Genomic DNA, 23,459 nt, shown 5'->3' on the forward strand with positions numbered 1-23,459 from the left:
ACTTGAACAGCACAGAAACAGACATATTTTCTCTCCTTGACATCCCCTCTCCAACTTGCTTTAGTCCACTGCCCAGAAGGCAAGCATTGTATTGTGGTAAAATACCTGATGGCTCGTATAAGTAACAGATAAACCACCTCTGTGCCCATGGGAAAAGAAAACAAAGCGTGTATGGAATGTATATCCTGATATTTCAGAGCATGGTTCAGAGCTGACTTCCCGAAATTAAGGGCCATTTTCATAGTCACATATGAAAATTCCGCAATTGTCACCCATGAAGTGTTTGTCCCCATCCCTGAAGTACTTGCTGTCATTCACTATGAAATAACAAACACAGCCACTGCAAAGGAGCTCTCACTCTAACATCCTTTCTCCTGCCAATTCCTATTACCCGTGATTGACATCTACTTCAGAGGGTAATTTAAAACTGAGGAAGTTAAAAGATCCTTATGAAACTGCATCTTTCTTATTCTTGGATCATTACTTGCCTTGAAAATGAGCTTTAACTGCTTATTTCTACAACCATAAGCACTACTGACAAAAACTTTGGTATTTTCCGAGTCCAACACTTTAAATTAATACGATGCTAATGTGACTAATATGACAGACATACCACACAATCTTCTCTTTTCTAAAATGTGGCCAGTTTAATGTCTTTTGATTTGGTTGTTTTTGTAATTATTTGCTGATATTTATTTCACTGTGTTTAGACACATTAAGTAAAGGAAAACCGTACAACTACCCAGATAGGAAGCTCCAGGGTAACATGTCGTTTCCAGGGGTGTTTAGAGAGAACTCCCTGTTTTGATGGGTGTTTTCATGGGAACTCCCAAGGGCTGTCCAGAATACAAAAGGCAGCTCATCTTGGTTTTTGAAGGATAAACATATCTTATTTCCTCTTCTATCGTTTGGAAAGATAACAAATATAAAAAGTGGCCTACAAATGGGAACTCAAGAAGCCATAACTAAACAGCAGTGATGAACAAAAGAGCCAGAAAATTCAGAATACAAGTGTGTCAAAAAAAGAATGGGGGAGACTGAAAACCATCCGTCTTAAAGGAGGAAATGAATTGGTAGAAAGGGTGCATACATTTGAAGAGATTCTTGGTGTGCACACAAACCTCCCATACATAGATAAGAGTTAAAAATAAAATTGAAAAAGCCCACTAAAAATCTATATATAGGGGTCTTTTTTTTGGTCATTCAGATCTGCTCAAAAACCAAAATGAACATCCCAACACACAAGTAAGCCATAGCCAACGTATCTGCTTACATGCCTCTATACTAAGTAGCAGCGAAGGAACTAAGAGGATTGCATGAGAATTTTCAGTACACATACAACTAAACCAATGCAGAACTTTATATACAGTTACTTCCAAGTGCTTTCCAGACAATTCCTACATAATGCCATTCCCTCCTTACAGCAGCATCTTACAGCAGCTTAAGCATTGATCTAGTCTACCAACTCAAAATGTTCTTTTTACAACTCATATCCAAGATTCATATTTTGTCAAGTACCAAGTTTTAAAAAATAAACAAAGTTTAGTGATCTAGCTACACATGTAATTAGACTCAAAAAGTTAAGTGTCAACAAGTGTTTTCCTTAAATTTGAGTTATTCAGCCTTTTGTCTTCAGAATTTATATCAGGAATGATAAAAAAAGAAACCAATTTGTAAGTGCTGAAAGAAGAGGAGGGCCCACTAGATGGACAGCTATACAGCTAGACTGGTACAATCACTGAAATGCAAGTTTAGTGGTCCTGGCACAGAAACTTAATGCTGGTATGGTTTACTCGTATAGGAAAAAAGCCCTATAATACAGTTGTTATCCTCAAGTTTGAGCCTATGCCAGGAGTTGCATCAACTCAGTTATTGTGGCTATAAGCAAAGGTAACACAGTAATAAAAACAACTGTAAGCAGACCAAACCCTGACAAAGTCATTAGTTATAATGCAGCTCTCAGAACTAAGTGATAATAATTTAGATGTATTCAATACTGTCATTCAGAACTGCAAAATAGAACATCATTTTGAATCACCAAAAAATTTTTGCTTGAAAGGAAACCTGATGGCTCAGAAGGCCATACTGTGTGTAAATGGTGGTTTTAACGAGCTGGAAAGTGGTGCAAACTATAGGCCAGAGCACAGGGGTATTTTCACACCTAAATTCCCACTGATTTAGTAAGACCATAGAGCCTGAACACCAGTTAGATGCACAAAACCTGTAAAACTCTAGGCCTACAAGTACCTTCTTGAAATACTAACACTGCTGTTCAATCAACTATAGATAGAATCTTCCAACCACTGTGTACCCTATGGAATGTCTGATCCGGAACACTTCTGAAAAAAAACCCAAACAAACAAACAAACCAAAACCAAACAACACACTAAACCACAACACACAAAACAAGCCCCACATCGAAAACACGACTCAAAACCCCACAACTTTTTCTTAGAGACATAATCACATTTTAGCATGCAAGACTTTACATAAATATTTTTATCTATTCATCTCAATATGCTTAGAAAATGATGGCTAATGTAATTCATTTTATAGTTAGGAAACTGAGACACGTTTTATGTCCTCTCTAAATTTACATCAGAGAGTAGCACTGCTAGGAACAGCCCACCCAAAAGGGGCTTCTTAACACAGTGCCTTTAGTAATCAAAGCAAAATGTTTTTTGGGCTGGTGGGGGGTGGAGGGGTGGTTTTGTTTTTTTTCCCTTGCATACTAACAATATGAGTGCTATAATTCAAGACTACCATGAAAATGCATGCTAATTTTTTTTTTTTATTCAGCATTTAACGACAAGCTCCAGTCCAGTTTTAGCGAAAATACTGGGATGCGGTACAAAAGAAAAACTTTGCTGCCACCTAGAGGTCAAATCTTCAAGGAACACAGAGCAAACAAAAACGCGTTTCCTTTTTCCTTCTCATTTTCAAAGCCAAACTCTTTCCTTTCTCTATGTATTATTTAAAAAAAAAAAAAAAAGGTAAAAATGGAAACTTTCTGATTTTGAAAACAAAAACATGAAACGAGTTATATACCTTCAGACCCAGGATTTAGGTATCTCATCTTTGGTAGTGACCAGCAGTAAATGATTATGAAAAACCATTACGTACGAGGCAAACAGAGTAATAAACCCAGCTTCCAGCAGCCTACAACTTATGGCTATCCACAGTTGAAATCTAGATCATGTCTTTGTGTTTGGCAGTCTTTGATGGATGCCACGAATCAGTCTAAACTCTCTCCAAACCAATTTATATCATCACCTCAAAAACTGCCTGTCCCAACAAGTTTCATAGCTCATTGACAAGTGAAAATACTTTTTACTTATCTTTAACCCACCTTCAACGGATGCCCTCTCAAGCATATTATTAGAGAGTATTCCCCTAGTCACCATAATGCTAGACTTCTTCTGTTGTTTTTTTTTTCCGCTCCACAGTCTATTTTCCAAACTTGAAAAAGTTTAGAAAATGTTACCTTTCATGCAGAAGCCATTCCATAACTGATCGTCTTTGCCACCTTTTTCTGCATTTTGCCATAGGCTTTTCTGAGCTGTTTGAACAAAACTCCGCAAAACATTCACCACGTAGGCATGGTTTGGATTTACACACTAAAAAAATCACAGGGTTTGTTTTCTTCTATTCTTTTCCTAGTAGTTCCTAACCTGCCTGTTACCTGTTTGACAATTGCCAGTGGCTGAGCAACGAAGACCATTTACAGTGACTCCAGGATCTGTGTTCCGAGTGACAAGAGATAGCATATTTACTACTGTATGCGAACTATATATATATCCCTACATATATTATTTTTCATTTGTTAACACTGAACTGACACACATTTTATCACCTTGTTACTCGATACCATGAATTACTGTCAGCTCCTGCTTCTAATACACTCCCTTTTATACCACATGCAAATGTCATCATTTCAGTACCATCTTCCCATGCAGTTTATGAACATGTTGAATATCACAGGTGTCTGTGAGGCTCACATATCTCCACTCTTCTACAAAAACTGGCTTCGTGCTCTGCTTCCTATCTACTTGCCACTTTTTAACCACGACAATTTTCCTTCTTTTCCTGCAGAAAATTTGCTCTGCCAAGATTCTTTTGTTAGAGACCACTATCACATTTTTTTTGAAAAATCGTAATATAACACGGTCACATCTATAATAGTAATTTAAAGGCACCTACCTACATCTGTCCCTCAGATGCTAAGAGACAGGTCAACCCAAACTACAAGAAACTTCCTGAGTCTCCAAAACAGCCTAGCCAGATACAAACTACCTGCTCAAAATGAACCCTCCTCTGGGCTAACCCCCAAGCTATGCCTCAGAATTGTTCCAGAGTTAGATCCAGGTCATGGACCATTGAAACAACTCAACACTACTGACAATTTCACAGTTTCAGCGCCTGGGAACATTCACAGACCGTGCCTAGTTCATTATCAGACAATCTGATACCATATACCTATATAATAATATCTGACTAACACATAGCCTCAACAAGAAGCGTGGATGTTTTCCCATCACAAAATTAGTAACCATGTGGGTGAACATGCTATTTCTTATTGTCATTTCTACAGTTTGATCAGTTCAGCAGTTATACTTATGAAACTTCTGTGAAGCTTTACTCCAGAAGTGGCATCACATCCCTCTAGCAGCACCAGCAATTTCAGTGGCAGATTGCACATGACTAATAAGGATTCAGCAGTTTTAAAAATCATGTCCTTCAGAACTCTTGGAAAATTACCACATTTTTCTGAGAGATTGTTACTCTTCTTTCTCTTTGTTCTCAAACTTCTATTAGCCCAAGTTGCTTTTTTTCCTTACTCATGATCCATTAAGCACGTCTGTGATATACAAACTTTCCCCAAATTCTTCCATACTGAGCACATGCAACGATCTGATGTTGGCTCAGCTTTATCCTTTTGAGAACTCCTGTCATATACAATTACCTACTGCCAAATAGAAGGCTTTTGAATTCTGATACCTTTTTTTTAATTTAAAAGAAATACTTATTCGAGGCAGGCTTTTATGGACATTAGGAAACTGCTTCTCAAAACTTGTTTTGATCTAGCTTATTCTTATTCATACTTAATTCACCAGAGTTTCTATGATCTTTCCTATTGTCCTCATTTGAACACAGTTTCTATTTCATGGTTTAAAAAAAAAAAACAAACTCAATGAACTTCTTTTACTCTGTTGCTCAACTATAGAAGGTATATAAAAAGGCTTGTGATGTAAAAACCCTTTCTGATGGGTAGTGCATGTTTAACTCTAGTTTCAGATGTGGTACTTTTCAAGCAATCTCCTTACCTTTACAAGTCTTCACCCCTTTTCAGTGCTAGTTTTAACTTTTTTTTTTTTTTTTAAATCTACTTACTTCTTTGCAATTAAATATCACTGTGATGGATTCTGGAGGGAGAGTTCTCTCTTACATTAATTTTGCATACACTGTGGTCACTTTCAAAGAACGTTCTCTCACAGTAAAGTATGAGCTAGGTACTGCCTGCTACTCAGGACTGAATCAAGACTTGCTTCTGCATGTGGAAATTCCCTGATTATTCACCCAGAGAAGTCACTCAGTTCACAGCCTTTGCATTGCATCACTCGCTCAGCCACTAGGGGTGTTGCCCTAATCAGAGGGCTGACAAAAAACTCCGCTTATTTATACTCTGGATTTCAATCAATTCAGATTCTTTGATATTCACCAATCAAGTAGATAAGTTAAATATAAAGCTGCATTCTGATTACCAAGGGGAGAAAGGACAGACAAACAGTTCTAGGAGCAATGTGTTTAGGTTTACGATGTGGAAAAGACACTGATGAGCTAAATAAACAATCCGTCTCTCCTCCCTAATGCATGTCTTATTTTCTTGGTTTATTTCAAGATTACTGATGCGTTCCGTCATTCAATTCCAACTCGGATTCCCAAACCAAAGCCTACAAGCACCACCAAAGTACCCATCAAAATTCCTGCTGGACATCTCAACAAACCACTCCAAGACAGCAGTTCTGGAAAGCTACACATTATAAGGACTGTGTCCAAAACCTGCCTTCAAAGTGGAGGGAGAAGGTAAATAATTTTCTATGATCTATGACATTAAAATGGATTTAAGCAATCTGAATTTCAACAGTAGTTGTTTCCATTGGGGAAAAGTCTGAAACCATCCACATGGTCAGCACATGGTCACCAATCACAAGACATCAAGAGACAGCCAAATTCTTAGGATCTGAAGGTAACTGCATGTCTGCAGGGACCAAGCTCTGCTCCCATTTTTCTGGTGTAATTTCAGAATTTGGCCCTCACGGTACTGAAGCACATGAGACACAAATAAGTTTCTACTATAAGTTCAGTTTTGACACGTTCCACAATAACAATACTACTGTTGTCTCAGTAGATTTGTAAAAACATATGGTCAGTCAAATGAAGTTGGCTTGAAGGAGGTGCCTTTTTGCTTTCAAAGCTGGTCTAGTCAAAAAGTGTTTCAGTATGGATATCTTATGTTCAGCAGTAAAGACAGAATGAAGACAGCTATGGATAAATCTGCTGTTTAATAACGCATACAACTTAAAGAAAAGCAGAGCTCCTTGTTATGCCAAGCATCACTTTAAAAGCATGACTTGAAGATGAACAATTCTCTCCTCAATGAGTTAACTACTGTGATTATCTTCACTCGAATTCATGCAGATGTTATCTTAGGAAAAACATGCAATAATGGAGACGGATATTGTTTGTATTAGCTGTATAAACTATCACCATTTTATTTGGACCGTAGTATTTAGATTTCAGTTCACTTAAACAGTATTTTGGAATTGATCAAAATTTGTGCCAAGTTTAGCAGCAATTTGTGACTTACACAGAAGTGCAATTTTGTTCTTGCATTCCTCCGCAATTTTGCCCTTCCTTTCAACTGCTCGCATTCAAGTAAAACAGGTAACTGCATTCATAACCCCTAGTGAAATTTTTTTTAACCAAACACTTAGCACAAGTATTTCTAGTTCATCCATGATAGAATTTGCCATTTTGCTTTTCTTAAAGCATAACTTCTTTAAAAGAAGTTCACTCAAATTCACTTAAAGTTTCCTTTCAGCCAGTGTACAAAGAAAAAAACAAACAAACCCCACAACATTAGAAGAGACTCCAGGTTCATTATTTTCAATTTTCTGAAAAATAGCAATTGTTGTTCTGAGAAGAAAATTTCTCACTATTCCACTTCAGAAAGTTAAAACCATCAAGATACTACTACTGCAGGGAACCTCCCACAGAAATCCTGTAATACCAACTAACATGAGTTACTGTTTTAGAATATAAAAATTAATTTATTTCCCTGGTATTAATGTCTCCCTCATTCTTCTTCCCCTAACAGAGTGCATTCCAACAGTCTAAATGGCTCAACTGATAATTTGTGGGAAAACTCCTTTCGCATAGGTCTTTGTTTAAGAACTGCCAAATTCTAATTCCTAAATAAAGCAAAAGCTGGTGATGATCAGTGCCATAGCCAGAATCGCGATCCTTTTGCTGAAGCAAGGAGAGATTTTGATGCATTCAGTTACACGATTTTTTCCCTTTTATTTCACAGCTAAAAGTTTAACTTAACCACTGAGACAGTACAACACATTAGCAGAGCTGCGTGACTATTTTTGCAAACCCACAAAAGAAACCTCAACAGCTCCACAAGAAATTCTCTAGTACTTTAAAACTGAAGTTTAAAAAGGTCAGTCTACTGAAAAATTATTTCAGCTTGTCCTACAAGACCCATTTGTGTCAAAATGCAAAAATTAAAGAATGACTCTTCCATATTAAAAAGAAATGGTTTCAAATTTTATTCACCAAATCTGCAGTTAACTATAAAGTTCCAAGGCTCCATGTCATGTACGCTCAGATCCAAATAAAGTTCACAGAAGCACACCATTATATGTTCTGCAACTTGCAGAATGAGTTAAGAATGCGAAGAAACACAAATTTCAAAAAGCAGCTGTCAACTTGGCACGCTTATCAGAGCAATCTTCAGTACAAGAACAAGTTTCATCAGAAGGGACAGCAACTCATGAATGAGCCAAAAAAACCTCAACCATCAAACCTCTCCATATACAGGTCTGCCAACAGATCTCAGCTCCAATCAAGCAAAAAACCTCCCACTAAATGTGTCACAATGAACAGTCTGCTTCTCAGTAGTTGCAAATCACTTATTACAAATTGATGCTATTTGGCACCCCTTATTGCCAGTCTACAGAAAGAAAAGAAAACCTCTGGCAAAATAAATTAATTCCCACAATAGCATCCTTTGCTTTAGAGCCCACAAAGGAGCCCACAAGAAGTGCCAAATCATCCTCCATGGTACCACATTATTCTTTTCACCCATTTACACAGCTGACATAGAAGAGTTTCCCTGTCTTTTGCTCTTGTCTTGGGATGACACAATTACTTTCTTCCTATGATGGACATTGCCCACATAGGCTCTTACTTAAGGATCTAAACAAACTGACAAATGGGGATACTACACTCTTATGGGATTAAGAGAGACAAAGAAAGCATGGAGAATGAAAGACAAGGAGTGGTAACATAAAAGAAGGAAAACTGGAAGAATTTATGAAAAACAGAAGTCCGTTCCTCTCCCTCAAACTGCTTGGGAGATGTGGCATGCTGGCTACAGGCAAGATACGGACGTTTACAGTGCTGTGAAAAGCACTCTTTCTGTTCATGGAGAGAAGAGGAAAAAGTTGCTGTCTTTCACCAGTACTAAACAAACCCCTCAGTATTCCTTATCCTCTCCCTTACAGTTCTGAATGCAATATAAAAATCGTATTCAAGACTGGACATAGTTGTGACGTGAACTGGAAAAAGGGAGGAAAGGAGGCCCTGTGGTTAAATGACTTGGGACATGTGTAACATTAAACAACACTGGTAAGTAGACAATAATCCCTAACTACTCTCTCCACAAATCTCTCAAAGTTATAGGTTTGCTGAAGATGTTATTGGGCAAGATTCTTTAGTTTGTGTCATGTGACAAGGTAAATAGATGGCTAATCCCTTCAGGGTTTTTTTTTTGTTGGGTTTTGGGTAGGGTTTTTTACATCTATAAACCACCTGCTGCAGGGATTCTAAAATTTCAATTTGATTTCCAATGATGTGGTCAAAAACAAATTAAGAATTACTTAGTCAAAGGCAAATTAAGAATTACTTATATATATATGTATACTAGGATATATATTTTGTGTTTTCACGCCCTTTAGGTGAGTCTGAACATCTTTCATACAATTAAAAGTAGCCCTCTTCTAAATAAGAGTTGCTAAAATCTAAGAGGCTTTTGAGGGCTGAGTTATTAGGAAGAATATTCCATTGGTCAGGAATTATTCTAGGGCTAGTCTTAAAGGACTTGGCAAATGATCAGTATTTAAAACGTACATTTGGAATTTTGCTTTGCACAGACAGTTGTGGCAGAGACGCTTTTTAAAAATAGGTTAGCAAATTAAGTTGCACAGCAAACATTTTTGTTAATGAAACTTGATGTTTCACAGAAATAAATTTCATCAAGTCTGCCAAAAGTGCTCACTAATGGGCAACTATTTTCTTGTATTGCTGCTTACATTGTAAACCCTGATCTCCTATTTCATGCCAACTGATTTTAAAGCATTTTACAGTATCCGTAAGACGCGGTACAAATTAACCTTTGATTTTATATCTGTTGTACGTTAAAAATTGCTACACAAAATAAAAGTAATAGATGCTCTTCTTACTTTACTGATGGCTTCTATCAACTTAAGACAACAACAGGCTCCACATAAAGAACCTGCCAACAGGTTTAGAAAGTTGGGACATGGACAGTAGAGTACATGGTTTGCACAACACTCACCTGTAATCGTTACTTGTAACACATTCAAAGAATGTTCTTGGAGTAAAGGGCATATAGTGCTTTTAGCATAGGGATGGATGAGACATCTCTGGAGATTCCTTCCCACCTGAATTATTTTAATAGCTCAACAATGCAATTGCAAAAATACCAAGGAGTTTTGCACAACTGGAGGAGTTGCGATTCACAGCCTCATGTCACAGTCAGATGTTTTATCCATCATGTCAAAAGTTTATCATCCAAGTCCTGCTTGGATCCAGTTTCTGAAGGAAAGCTGTCAACATTACAAAAATCAGCTTACCACCCACCCCAAATGAAACTTCCGGTTGGAAGAACATGCAGGTAGACTATTAAGATATTTAGGACTCCTGAATGAAAAAATTCTAACGAAGAGCATTTACCATGGGAACTGGAACTGCTTAAGGAACCTACATGAGACTGAAAATAAAAATGGAATGCTCAGGAGCCTTATTAGGGTTTGTGAGCCCCCTTTATTACATACGTACAACTTTTACACCGCTCTCTAAAGCTATCCTCCAAGTACCTATTCACAGGAAATAAGCAACCACTGTCAAGACACTGGAAGATGTGGAGTCTTCACAGATGTTCAGATAACTCCCAGTAACTCCTACCAGTATTACATTTCAAAAAAGATCAATTAAAAAAAATCAGTAAAATAGGGCACTATAAAGTCTTAAAGTCATTCTAGTTGCCTAGATCTACCTAAATTTCCACATTAAATCTCAACATTACACATGCAGCCACAGGCTGTAAAGTGCTTTAAGACACATTTAAAAAAAACAGGTATAGGACTGAGATATTATAATCATCAGAAAAAGAGATAAATCAGCCACAGTACCATACACCAAAGAGCAATGGCTGGAGAAAAGCTGTTTAACTCCTTCCCTTTTACAATAACACATAGCAAGGGTGACGTGAGACATCGCAGTGTGCACATGGGTGATGCTTTTCAAGTACCACAGACAACTTTCCCTCCAAAGGCTCTACTATGGGTTTACTGTTTCCAAGGCCTTTCAGACCTGTAACTTGACGTCGGTAACGGCAGTCAACACACACCATGCAACATCCTTTCATCAAAGAAACTCAGCTTGGAAGAAAACACAGAAGCTAGATGAATGCAGGGGACAGCTGAGCTCTGAACTCAAAAGCAAGAGGGAAGAAACCCCTCTTCCTCTCGCTTTTTAAAATTCACTTAAATGTAATTTTGTTGAGTGGCTTCCTGTTGTTACTTCAGTACTGATATTTTCGCCTGCTGCTTCATTCTCCAACTATCCCGGGTCTGACGGGTCAGAGATTAGAACTCACCTGGCTGCGGAGATTTTGTTTACAAGCAAACCGCCACCGGTAGCAAGCAGGGAAAATCAGACACGGGGGCGGGGGACGAGAAAAAAAAAAATAAAACAACAGGAAAAGTAAATTAAAAGCGGAGAAGGGCAAGGCAGGGGGCTCGAGAGAAGGCGCGGGGGGGGGGGGGGGTGGAGAGAATTGGCAAAAAAAAAAAACAAACGAAAAGGAAGGAGGAGGGGGGGGGCTGACCCTCATTAAGACTGTTTCAAGCCCAGCGTGATGAGCGACCTCCAGGAGACGAGTACCTGGACTGCTGCCTGCCCCGGACGGACTCTCCCACCACGGCTCCTCCAGCGTGTCCCCCATGCTGCTCCTGATCCCGCCGCCGCCACGCGGGGAGGGCGGGGCGGCGCGCACCGCCCGCTCCTGGCCCCGCCCACTCCCCCGGGGTCGCGCCTGCGCACTGGCACGGCCCGCCCGGCGGTAAGAGGGGGCCGTTTGGAGTGCCGGCGGGGTCTGCCTGCCCGTTATACCTCGGCTTTTACCGCTTCCAGGCGGCCGGGGGCAAAATGACGCCTCATGGGTATTTTACAAATATTTTTTTTTTTCCTATGTAATAAAAGTAGGTGTTTAAAATGCATAGGTATGTGTTGGTTTTTTTTTTTTAAGTGAAAAATACAGATGAAGCGGGAAAAAAAGAGGAAAGGAATGAAAAATATTACCCTCTCCTTCACGTTATTATTATCTTTTTTAATTGCCTGAATCTGTTTTGATGCCGTAAAGCACCTACTTTCTCGACTAAGATTATTCACATAGTCTTTCCGGAGAAACAAACGTATGCGTGAAAGGAAAAGTTTACCTGTGGGGGGACGAAGGCCACCGGCCCTGCGGGGGCTGCATCCCCCCCCGCCCCGCGCAGCTCAGCCACCGTGCGGCTGCCGGCTTGGGTTTTCTTTTCCCCCGCGCCAGGAGCCGGTCCCGCGGGCAGCCGGGGCACCGGCGTCCCGGTCCCGGTGGCAGCTGGGGAAGCAGTGCAGGCAAGCGCAAGGACGTGAATTTATCGTAAGGTGGCACTCTTACTCCGCGTGTAAATTACTTAAATCGCTTTTCTGAACTTTCGTAGGCATATGCTGGTTATTCCTTTTTTTTTTTTTTCGTTTGAGGGTGTAGGTGGGTAAGAAACAGGCACGATTGAGCGCTTCCCCGTTGTCCTGCCCAGGGCTGCCGATGAACATCGCCAGGTGACGGATTTTAAGCCCTTTGAAACAGGGTTCCGCGTAAAACCTGTGAATTGCGATCCCCGACTGGCGGAGCGTAGCCTGGCGCGGTACCGACTGCAGGGAGAAGCCATTTGGTTATCAAACCTACACACAACAAAGCAGGTCGCCTTTATGAAAACCGAAAATAATTCAAATTTTTCACAGAGTGGCTTCCTCTGCCGGGGAAACCCATTCCTAAGCCTTCTACAGAAAAGCATCGGCTGCTATTGGTGACCTGACCTGCCTCAGGTAAACGCCGTTGGGGTGGGGCGGCGGCGGCAGCAGCAGCAGCAGCAGCAGCAGCAGCAAACCCTGCCCAACCCGCGTTGGCCGTCGGTTCTCGCTTCTTCTCCTCACGCAGGTACCGCCCTTCCCCCATGCCAGGCTTCCGCGCTTTGCGGCGGGCGCCCTCACTTCACGACAGCGCGGGGAACGGGAGGTGAGGAGGGGTATCGGGAAAAAAAAAGCCACACCACCACCCGATCGCGCTTTACGGCCGACAGAGGAGGCACGTCAACAGCTATGGCGGAAGGGGAAGAGGCGCCGCCGTCGAGCAGCTGGTGAGTTACGGGGGTGTCGGTGCCCCTTCCTCCCACTCCCTTTCCTCCACTCCGCAGCGGGGCCGAACGGGAGGAGGGGAGAGGGGAGGGGTCGGTGGACGAGAGGGGCTGAAACACATCTCCACCCCCCGCTCGTCGCCGCTTCTCCCCCAGCCCCCTCCCCCGGGGCCCGCCGCACTCGAGGTGTTGGGCCGAGGCTGTGTGTCTCGTCCGTCGTCGTCCCCAAGCATCGGGAGCGGCCGTGGCCCCGCCGCCACGGAGCGCCGGGCGGGGGCAGGGTGGATGGGGGAACTCCCCGGGACGGGGGCGGCCCCCCTGTGCTCCCCCACTGTGCTTCTCCCGATTGCCGGCCCGGCAGGCTCCAGCGCGGTGGGAGCCCGGGGTGAGCCCCAAGGCAAACGTCTCCGGGCGCTCGGCAGCTGCCCGGTCCTGAAAGAGGAAGAGCCGCCGTCAAAACGAGGGCGAGACAGGGCGGCCTCTGGCCGGCCGTGCCCAGTCTGGAGCGAGGCGGTTGCTCCAGTTTAAAATGACAGCTTTGGTATGCAGTAGGAGCTGTTTGATGTGTGCGCCTGTCTGCCTGGAGTGGGGTTGCTTTGTTAGTTCAGCTTCCCTTTTTTCTGCATACCTACTCAAGCACAGGTGACAACAATAGGGCCTGGCTTGTTTTCTGAGTGATTTTGCTTGCCACCCTCCTCTAGTGCAACTATTACTTATAATGGATTTTACATTGAACCTCTAGGACAAGAATAGAGACTATTTCTGGAGCGTGTATAGGATCATTTTGATGGTAACAGTGATGTGATTTTAGTGTTTGTGCATGTGTTTTTACTTAAGATTGCCGAGGCTTAAATAAACATTGCGTTTAAACACTGAAGTTATTCTCACTGCCCCCCGCGTCTCCATTCCTGTGCATCTTCACTTTATTTTTCTCTTTCCGCTTCTGCATTGCATGTGACTTCTTTTTTTTTCTGTGATTCTGTGCCACATCATTGTTCTTTGTCCTTTCTACGTACATGCTTTTCGAACAATTACCTTACAGACCTGCTTTTTATCATCATTTCCAATCTGATGTTTTTGCTTCTAGTCTTTATTTTATGTGGCAGGTTCAAAGTCTCTTGCTAACTATGCTCAGCCTTCTTGCACTTAGTTGTCTCACTGAAAGAAGCCGGAATTGACACGCATGCAGGTGTAGCTGGTATCTGTTCTTTGTCTGGGTTGGTTCTATAAATACTGCTCTTGGATAAAACAACTGTGTATTGTTTATGAGCAAATGAAAATGAATTTATGTCGGTTTTTAGCCTTTTTTTTTCTTTTAGTTACAGTTTCAAAATTTATGAAGCACTTTCTATAGGTACAGTGTTGCATAAGCATTATTTCTAAATACAGACCTGACTGTTGAGACGTATAGTTACGAGCTTAAGAACGGACTCGTTGATGATGTGGTCTTGACACTCTGACACCCTGGAGATTGAATAAGAGCCATGTTAAAATATCACTGAAAAAATACTTCAAACATCTTTCATTACTAATGTTGAAAGAATATTACAATCTCCCAGATTACAATGCACTGCTAATATTCCTAGTTAAGAACGAGGCAGAAATGAGGTTTCCAGACATATTTCAAGGCACAGCCTGCATTGTTGCCATTCTGACTGGCAGCTTCAAAATGTAACTATAGTAAATTTGATACGGTGGTACTACTAGAAAGGGCAAACTTGAAGGCATTCACTTGAAGGGATTTTGTAGGTCTTTATGGGAACAGTTCAAGAGGTTTATGCTTAAATGCTGCATTAACGTGCCAGAATATATCTTGTTACTAGAGCTTTACCCTGTGGACAACATAAAATTGTATTCCTTATTGGTTGTTTAGAAATTTCACATGGCTTTTTGGTTTTGTTCTTGTGTGTTGGGGTTTTTTAAGTGAGTTTCAGTGAAATATTTTCTTTTTCACTTATTTATTTAAACTGTTGTCTTGTATACATATCTGAAGGCTGTTGAACAGTTGTTTTACTAAGTATGAAACGTATCTCTTGAATGAGCTTTTTGGTGTAAATTACTACATTGTCATAGTTTTGAAGTATATAGGATTGTGCAATAACTTTTCATGTTTTAAAAAAACACAGCCAAAACATAAAATGTTGTGTATGTACACTTGAACTGTGTTGGGAACCAAACCGGCAGTGCTGATTCCTTGTCCTCTTTTCAGTTCCTTAGGGGGATTCAAAGGCAGATGTAATTTTTTGTTCAGAGACTATGACAGCACCTTGAGTATGTAGAGTCTAGACATGTTTATTAACGTAAAACACCCTTTTTAGTTTTCCTGTGTTAACTTGACATGCAGTGCTGGTCTAAGTGATTTGAGGGGGCATGAACTAATCATGAGTTAAAACCTTCAGTGTCCATACAGAGCGCTGCCCCCACCTGCCACCCCAAAATTTCTTGTATAGAGTTATTAAAAGATGAGATTGTCAGCTTTTTCTTCAGTAAACACAGGAAGTTCATCAATAGTTTTGATTTAAAACTGAGAAAAATCTGTCAGACCTCGTTTATTAAATATTTATTTTTAGCTATTTGGCATATTCTCAAAGACTAATTTGAAAATTTGCTGTCTGTATTATGTTTGATGGTAGAAGACATATCCATGTCCAAAGATAAGAATACTGCAAAACACAAAGGAAGCAGGCTGCTTTCAAGCTATGATGTAAAAGCTTATTTTTTTTTTCCTAGTTATTTGATTGTTTTAACCATAATTTTAGTCAATGCAGTATTTCTAGTCAATTGGAAGTAATTTGAAGTCACAGGTTTTTCTCCCCTCGTTTATCGAGGAAATAAATGATTTGGACTTCATGTTTCTTGTTCAGGTTCTCAAACAGATAAAGATGTAAACCCTTATGAATTAATTTCTAAAATAATTATAGATTATATAAAAGCATATTGGGGGGGCTGGGGGGAGGGATAAGTTTTTATATAGATACCTTTCTGTGGTGGGAAGCATGTTCTTTGCTGTGGGAAAGTAGAATGATGATTATGAAAATAAATTTATATTAGTCATTGACTTTGGAAATGTTCATCAGCACTATTCACTTGCCCATTTTGTAAGTAAAGCTTGTGTGCCATTATTGCATGTTATAAAGCTGTATGCTATTGCGAGCTTTTTCAAGTAAAGTACGTTGCTTAAAATGCAGTTTAGTTCTACCTTCTTAGTAACAAAATTAATAAAAATATATTAGAATAAATTAGTCCAGTCTGGCACTAACATGGATATGTATGGGTGGCCCTCATAATTGTGATGGCAGCATTGTAATGTATGTGCCTGTCTTTCTCTTTGCATGCTACAATTATTAGAAATACATGAAAACTTGCAGACCGAATGTGTTTGATGTCCTAGGAGACAATGACTTTGTAGAAACTAAAGCTGATGATACTTTTGGTTCAGCTGGTAGCAGCCTTGCTTCTGATTTAGGGAGAACAGGAATAATGTGTGAAGATGTTTAAGAAATACTCCTTCTTACACTGAAAGTGCTGGTGGCCTACTAGAACATATCATGAACAGCTGCGATGAGTGTGTCACTTGAGGAGTGGGGGAGAAAATAATCAAAGAAGCTTTTCAAGTGTTCTGCCAATATCAAAGCAGTGGTCAGAATACAGGAAGCAGTTTGGAAAGTGGTGTAACCTAGGTGGGAGTATGTGTTTTTTAACCCCCTTTTACGCCACTGAGTGGCCTTTAACAGGGAGGAGTGTAGTAGTAGATTCAGTGTATAAGGGAAAAGAGCGATCATCTTGTTTTGGACTGTTAAGTGCATTTTAGATAATGAATTTGGTACATATAGAAGATACTTGTTGGGCTTTGGAAATGATAAATTAGTATTAGAATTGTGTCTGTCACAAATTTAAAGCTTTAAACTTTTGAAGCATTTTTTTCCAAAAATGCATTTTGACTTGGAAGAAGCAGTTCAAAGGGATCTGTCTTTCCTTATAACAAATGAGCAGACATAATGACTTTAGCAGATACGTTCCAGGCATTGTAATCTATTGATTATAGTTTTCTTAATACAATACATCTTTTCCTATGTATTTGTAGTTTATCAAAACACTTCCTACTATCTTTTCGCTGCTGTCCGCATCCCCACAATTTCTTAATCTCTTCATTAGTATTTATAAGTGATTATTACCAACTACCTCACTTATATATAAATTAAATAAATAGCACTTAAAAAAACAAGCGAAGCTGAAGTCCCAACAATTGATCATTTTTAATTATTGTTGCCTCCAGCTCACTCTCACATCATAATTGTTTTGACTTTAAAAAAATCATGTTGAATATGTGCAAAGGTAGTTATCTATTGATTATAATATGTTACTGGACTGGCATGAATTTCAGAGACCTTTCTGTAAGTATGGAAATTTACTTCAAATACATTAATAGCAATATTGTGCATTATGGCATTTAGAACAGTATATCTTGTAGTAATTAACCTTTCAGGCCACAGCTTGGGTATAGGATGGAATTATACACATCTATCCAAAATTTAGAACAGCACCTAGAATTAGGCAGTGGAGCCATGCTAGAGCGGAAAGAAGGATGTCCGGGTCTGGAGGAGTTTTCCTGTAAAGAGAAGTGCTGCATTCTTTCTAAAGTAAGTGAAATAGTTGTCCGTATGAACAGAAAACTTCCTAGCTGATGTTCATTCATGAAAGACAAGGATCCAGATTGCTAGCAGTTTGTTGGAACTTTTATAGCACAGGTAAAAACACAGCCAGTGGACATGTGTTAAAGTATCAAAATCACTTTTGTGTTACTTTTCAAGTTAGTGTGAATAGAATATTTATTAGAAAATAATTCTTCTTAATTTTTGAGGCATCCTCACTTCTAGCCTATGAACAGTGTCAGGAGTTGATGGAGGAAAAGAATAGCTAATTAAATCATAAACAGAACAACACAGTTTTCCCTCCTGCTGTTATTTCATTTAACTCAATTTGGTAATGCATCGCATCTCTTCATGTAGGAGATGGGCCTATCAGATTCTTGCTTTTTAAAGTGAAGTAGTAAAACTAGCATTTGCCTGTCATCTTCACAGTGTACAAAGTGCAGATGACAGTATTTAGGAAGAAGATTTTGCAAATAGTAATATATTATCAAACAAACAGAGGACACACATTTGCAGATAACATGTTGAAGTTGCTCTTGATGTTACCCCATGCACAGCTTTTTAAGCTGTGAATAGTAGGTACAAGTAAGTGGTAGAATTAGTACTCATGGGTCTGTGGAAACATTCTTTGCCAAGTGTGTGTTTGTCATTTGTGTAGATGTATTTTTGAAGTGTTGTTTCACATATATTAAATTACCATTTTTTTTTCCTCCTAAATAATTTTCTTTGGAGGACATAGAAACCCAATTTAAGTATTGCAATTTTTTAGACCTTTCCAACATGCTTGCACATGTTGCATTCTTTTCCACATGCCTGTTATACTTGGATAGCATTTGTAGCAACTGATTGTATTTTTTGTGCTATACTTCAAGGCCTAGCTGTTGCTCTCCAGTCTGCATGTCATACATAGCATGCACAGAAGCCTGCAATATATATTTAAGACCATCTAGCTCTCTTCAGCTGATGTTTGATGTTGGGTGCTGTTGAAGTTAGATCATGCCAGAGTTCACGCGGTTCTGCTGTGTGCTTGGTCTCTTTGTGTAAATGTCCTAGAAATACTTGTCTTTTATTTTGGCTGAACTGATTTGGTGATTTAATTTTTCCCACATTGATTGTTATGTACACAATCGGACAACAGGATAGGTGACAAATGTGCAGTTGTGCTTGTGTATTTTTTCTATCTCCATTTCTGTCTCAGGAAAGGGATATTCACCCATGCAGGCTGCAGTGCTATAATAAGTGGGCTTTGGGATTTTTTTTTAATACTAAAAAGATAAGAAAACAATGCAAGTTAATCTCTGTAAGATGTACTTTGTCATCCTAATTTGCAAAATTACTTGAAGAAAACAGACTATTAGTTGTGCCCCCGTGGATATTTGGAATATGATTTAAAGTGCTACCAAAAAGTACTGACAAAGAACCTGGCTGATACAACGCAAGGAAAATGCTTACTCTGCAAACTTGTGAATACTTTGAGAAGTCTTAAGTAAGGTTGGCTCATTGCTTACTGTTAAGTATATGCATACATTCTTACAGATTGTTAAACTGTTTATCAAAAAGGGCGGTATTTAGAAAAACAGAAATGTGTGTGTTAAGCTTTTAGAAGACCAAACTTGAGAAGTTGTATATCAAGGAGTTAGTTGTGGATATATGCAAATTAAAGAAACAGAGAGCTCAACAACTGACATTCTTTTTCCATGGCTATTTGGAATTGACTTCATAGTATGTAACGTGTATTAACTGAGAATTGTACCGATAACACTTTAACATCTGTTATTACATATGTATAAATAGATGTGTTGTTTACAAGGAATGCATCGTCATACTTGAATTATTCATCTGTCCTGAATGAGAAATCGCATTCTGTGTTTTGTTCTGGCTATAAAACTGCTGGCTGTGTATTTAACTCCTCTGGTATACGAAGCAAAGCCGTTCTTAAGGCATATGTCAGAGTTAGTAGAGAACAGTTAAGAGGATAAAGTAAGGGAGAAGTTTTGCCTACAGGACCTATGTTTCACTGCCATTGCTATTTTTCCAGTGAACCTAGTGTTTTGCCACTGCTGTGCTACATAATATTTAAATTCCTGAAATCATCAGGTGTGATTCTCTCATTGTTGACGGCATGGAACTGTTGAAACAGTATGCAGAAGTTATCAGAGAGATTGTAAAGTAGTCATTTCTCAATGTGCACCTTCTTACCTATAATGCTTTTGAACTTCTGATGTCTTACTCTGGCAACTTAAAGTATCATTGCTGTTTGACTGTCTTGTGAATTTGTGTATTTTGCTATATTCTACACTATTATTAACATTTTTGTATATTTTAATTCAGTTTTGTGCACACGTCTATACTTACTGTACTAGGACTTTATAGTTAAGTAAACCTGAATTTGACTAAAAGGTCCTTTCCCGTTTCAGGGAAAGATGGGGTTAAAGCTGACTCTCCTAAACCTTTGAAATAAGTTTTCTGTTTTCTAGGTCACGTAGTATTTTATTTAAAATAACTCTGCCACTTAATTTAGGTGTAGTGTTGGGTTTGAATGCATTGTGTGTGGGCGAAAATGTGCCCTGTATGTCTTAGCTTGTAAACAACAACTAAATTTGCGTTTTTGCGATAGGTTTTGCAACATTGCCACTTCATGAAAGCAAACAAAAGATGCTCTGAGCTTATTTTTTCTCATATGTAAATTGAATGGAATTAGAAGTCAAACAAGCAGCCTTAAAAACAAAGGAATAAATAACAATTTGCAAATGTTGATTTTCAGTAGCTGGCAAATTGTCTTATAATATATCTTTACGTATGTGTGGGTTTTGCCTGATAGTAGCCTCCAGTCTACATCTGTTTAGTAGATAAACATTGAATAATTTTGTGTAATTCATTTTTAATGAACACATTACGTATCATTATTTTAGGGAAAAAGAGCTTGCAGATGCTCTAGAAGAAGGAGGCTGTGATCTTGAAACTGTGAGAAACATCATTCAAGGAAGGCAACTGCCTGCTGATCTGAGGGCCAAAGTCTGGAAGGTAAATCAAGAAGCAGGAAATACTTGAAATTGTGTTTGATTTGAGGCAAATGATTTGATTACTAGGCATCTATACAGAAGAGATGTAGTACGGGAATTTTAATATTTTAGGATTTTCTTCTTCATTGAGTTCAATAATTTGGTAACTACAAAAGGATACTAAAATATTTAAAGGGTTTTCTATTTTTGTTTTCAGATTGCACTTAATGTTGTAGGAAAGGGGGACAGCCTAGCATCCTGGGATGGCTCTTTAGACCTACCAGAACAGAGTATAATTCATAAGGATTGCCAAGAGCTAATTGGTAAGTTCAATTATGTTTAGATCACCTATGTGAAAACTTCTGTACTCTCAATTGTCTTAGGGCTTTGTTATTTGAATTAAATAACCTGAATGATGTTTACATTTTGGAGGAAGATGAGAAGGCAGAGAAAATTAGAAAGAACTTGTAAGAAAACAGTAGTATCTTACCTATACTGTGACTCTGAGATAGGTGACATCATGGAAGTTTAAAGTATTAGCTTTTAAATGATAGTATGCTTGGTCAGAGCCAAATGGGAAGAAAGCTCCAGCAGTTGAAAAAAGTTTGTTGTTTTTTTTTTCCAATCTCCATCTTTTAAACCAGACACTCTTTCTATAGTCTCGTTCACGTTTTCAATTGTGTAATGACTGGTACTTAATCTGAAAAGCCGGTGTAGCACCAAAATGCATATAACCTCTAAGGGAAGAAATATATTAAATATTTTAGACTTTAAAGACTATTTTTTTGAAAGGTATTTTTTTAATAGTGTTTTCAGCACAAATGACAGGTTGTGTGTTTGAAAGCAAGATGCTGCCAGGACATTGGAAATAATATTCTGGTATGTCTGTAAGGAGCTGCCACAAGATCTGGTTGTTAACTCATCATAAAAATGGCCAAATCCCTGACACCATGCAACAGCATTTAGTGATCAGGTGATGGAGTCAATGCTGACTCATAGATTAGGATACTTCTTATGGCATCAATAAGAGTGTCTTCTATTTTATTACCTGTCATGTTTTAATTTATTCTTGCACAATTGAAAGTTAAGACAGAGAATGGAGTTATTGCATGCATATGTGCATGCATACACATGTATCTACTGTTTTTAAAATGAAGTTCTACATTTTCTAGCTCTAGAATCTAGTAGGGCTTATTTTCCCTCTCTCTGTCCTGTAAAGGAAAGGGAGGGGAAATTCCACTGTGTTATTTAATCACAGTATCTTTTCTGGAAGATAGCAAAACCTCCCAATTAGTATTCATAACATACAAAATTAAGCACTTTAATGTCTGTTAGTTCTCCTTTTGTCTTTATTGCAAATATGTTGTAATATATACCAATATTAAACTGGTTAAAATAATAAATGTGAAGTTAGTTCAGAATAAAGATTATATAGAGATTTCAATTTTGGATTGGATTAAATCTCTGTATTTCAATGTTTAAGCAAAGTAAGTAGTCTTCAAATTTAAAGTAAATCTTCAGATAGCATTTCAGTTTTACATACCATTTTATTTTCCTGAGAGATAGAGGAAAGGAAATGCCGAATATTGACTGGCTTTGATGGGAAAGTATTAAAGACTTCAGTCATAAAAACTTTCACTAACAATAATGATGAGACTCATGGGTTTCTTGTAATTGAGGACATAAAAACGTTCGCTAGAAATGTAATGCCACTGCATTAATGTAATGTGTAGGCATTTCTCCGCCTTACCTGGGGCATAACATGGTTATTCTTTCTTTTACTGTCAGTTTAGCTATAGTAAAATTGACATTATCTAAGTGGATTAAAACAAATTTGTTTCTGAAGTATATAATTCATAAGATAAATATTAGATTTGTCATTAAAAAAATCAAAAGAGGTGCTTAATATTAAACTGAAAATTGTATGAACTTACACAAAAGTCTGTTTTCACTACAATCTGTATAGTAAATACCAGTATAATTAACTGTAAGTAAGCTAAGTAGTTATTTCATCACATGGAGGAAGTCATAATTTGAGGTATGGTGTTAACATATTTCAATATGTCTTAGATTCATTGTCCTAAGCAAAGTGGATGCCAGTATTTTTTCTGAAGTGCTGTCAGCCTTTTAAGTAAGAGTCTATGCAGAAAGATGCTTTGGAACTAATGAAAACCTAAGCTTTGTGTGTGTATCAGACTCAATAATGACAGTATTTGAGAAGTGTTTAGCTTGTTACCTTAATTACAGAACTGGTTGTGTACTGAATTTTTGTGCCAATTTTCATCCAAATGCAATGATATGAATTATGGATTCAGAATTAGTCTGTCATTACATAGGGGACATTTTTACTTTTCAGTACATTACAACATTTGTAAGAATTTGAAACAATGTACTGTATTATATAAAAGATTAGATGTTCATGGTTAGTGTATCTTCTGATTAGCAACAGTACCAAACCGAATTTAAAAGCCAGGTGTAGTTCTAAGTAATCAAATAATTTCTCTTTTTATAGTTACCGTAACAACCCCAAATGTAAACTATTGTTAGGAAAAATTACTGTGAGGTAGAGATCAAAAATATGATTTATATGTTAATGCTAAAATTTAAGTCTGTAAGCTTAGCTGATTTTAAACTACTGATTTTCATAAATTTGCATGTCAGTGGGCTTTTGAAAAATTGGAGGTATGCATTGTGCATTGATCTGTGTTGAAATTCAAATGACTTTGTTGTAGAGTTGAGCATAAGTTATGTGCTGAGCACATCAAATAGGAAGAGGGCTATTCTGTGTATTAAAACAATCTACCTCTTTGTTTCATATA

The 23,459-nt window shown here is 38.5% G+C and overlaps 3 protein-coding genes across 8 annotated transcripts in view; 2 read left to right on the forward strand and 1 right to left on the reverse strand.

Annotated features, from left to right (window-relative positions):
* The window catches only part of FILIP1L (filamin A interacting protein 1 like), a 149,570-nt gene extending 138,236 nt beyond the window's left edge, over window positions 1-11,334 (forward strand). For 4 of the 5 annotated variants that reach the window (XM_082496615.1, XM_082496616.1, XM_082496618.1 and 1 more), the window contains 2 exons: window positions 5,900-6,084; window positions 7,379-11,334. In XM_082496615.1, coding sequence (XP_082352741.1) covers window positions 5,900-6,084; window positions 7,379-7,469 — 276 coding nt within the window. In that variant the 3' untranslated portion in view covers window positions 7,470-11,334. The remainder of the gene's footprint in view (window positions 1-5,899; window positions 6,085-7,378) is intronic. The other variant, XM_082496617.1, reaches the window with a different exon arrangement.
* The window catches only part of CMSS1 (cms1 ribosomal small subunit homolog), a 245,818-nt gene extending 233,990 nt beyond the window's left edge, over window positions 1-11,828 (reverse strand). Inside the window, exon 1 of the mRNA XM_082496659.1 lies at window positions 11,476-11,828. Coding sequence (XP_082352785.1) covers window positions 11,476-11,536 — 61 coding nt within the window. The 5' untranslated portion in view covers window positions 11,537-11,828. The remainder of the gene's footprint in view (window positions 1-11,475) is intronic.
* A 1,123-nt stretch (window positions 11,829-12,951) lies between these two features.
* Window positions 12,952-23,459, forward strand: part of TBC1D23 (TBC1 domain family member 23) — a gene marked incomplete at its 5' end in the record, with an annotated part of 33,695 nt that continues 23,187 nt past the window's right edge. For both annotated transcript variants that reach the window (XM_082486874.1, XM_082486875.1), the window contains 3 exons: window positions 12,952-12,989; window positions 20,551-20,662; window positions 20,858-20,963. In XM_082486874.1, coding sequence (XP_082343000.1) covers window positions 12,952-12,989; window positions 20,551-20,662; window positions 20,858-20,963 — 256 coding nt within the window. The remainder of the gene's footprint in view (window positions 12,990-20,550; window positions 20,663-20,857; window positions 20,964-23,459) is intronic.

This window comes from Vanellus vanellus (assembly GCF_965231255.1).
Source record: "Vanellus vanellus genome assembly, chromosome: 1".
Lineage (NCBI taxonomy): Eukaryota > Metazoa > Chordata > Aves > Charadriiformes > Charadriidae > Vanellus > Vanellus vanellus.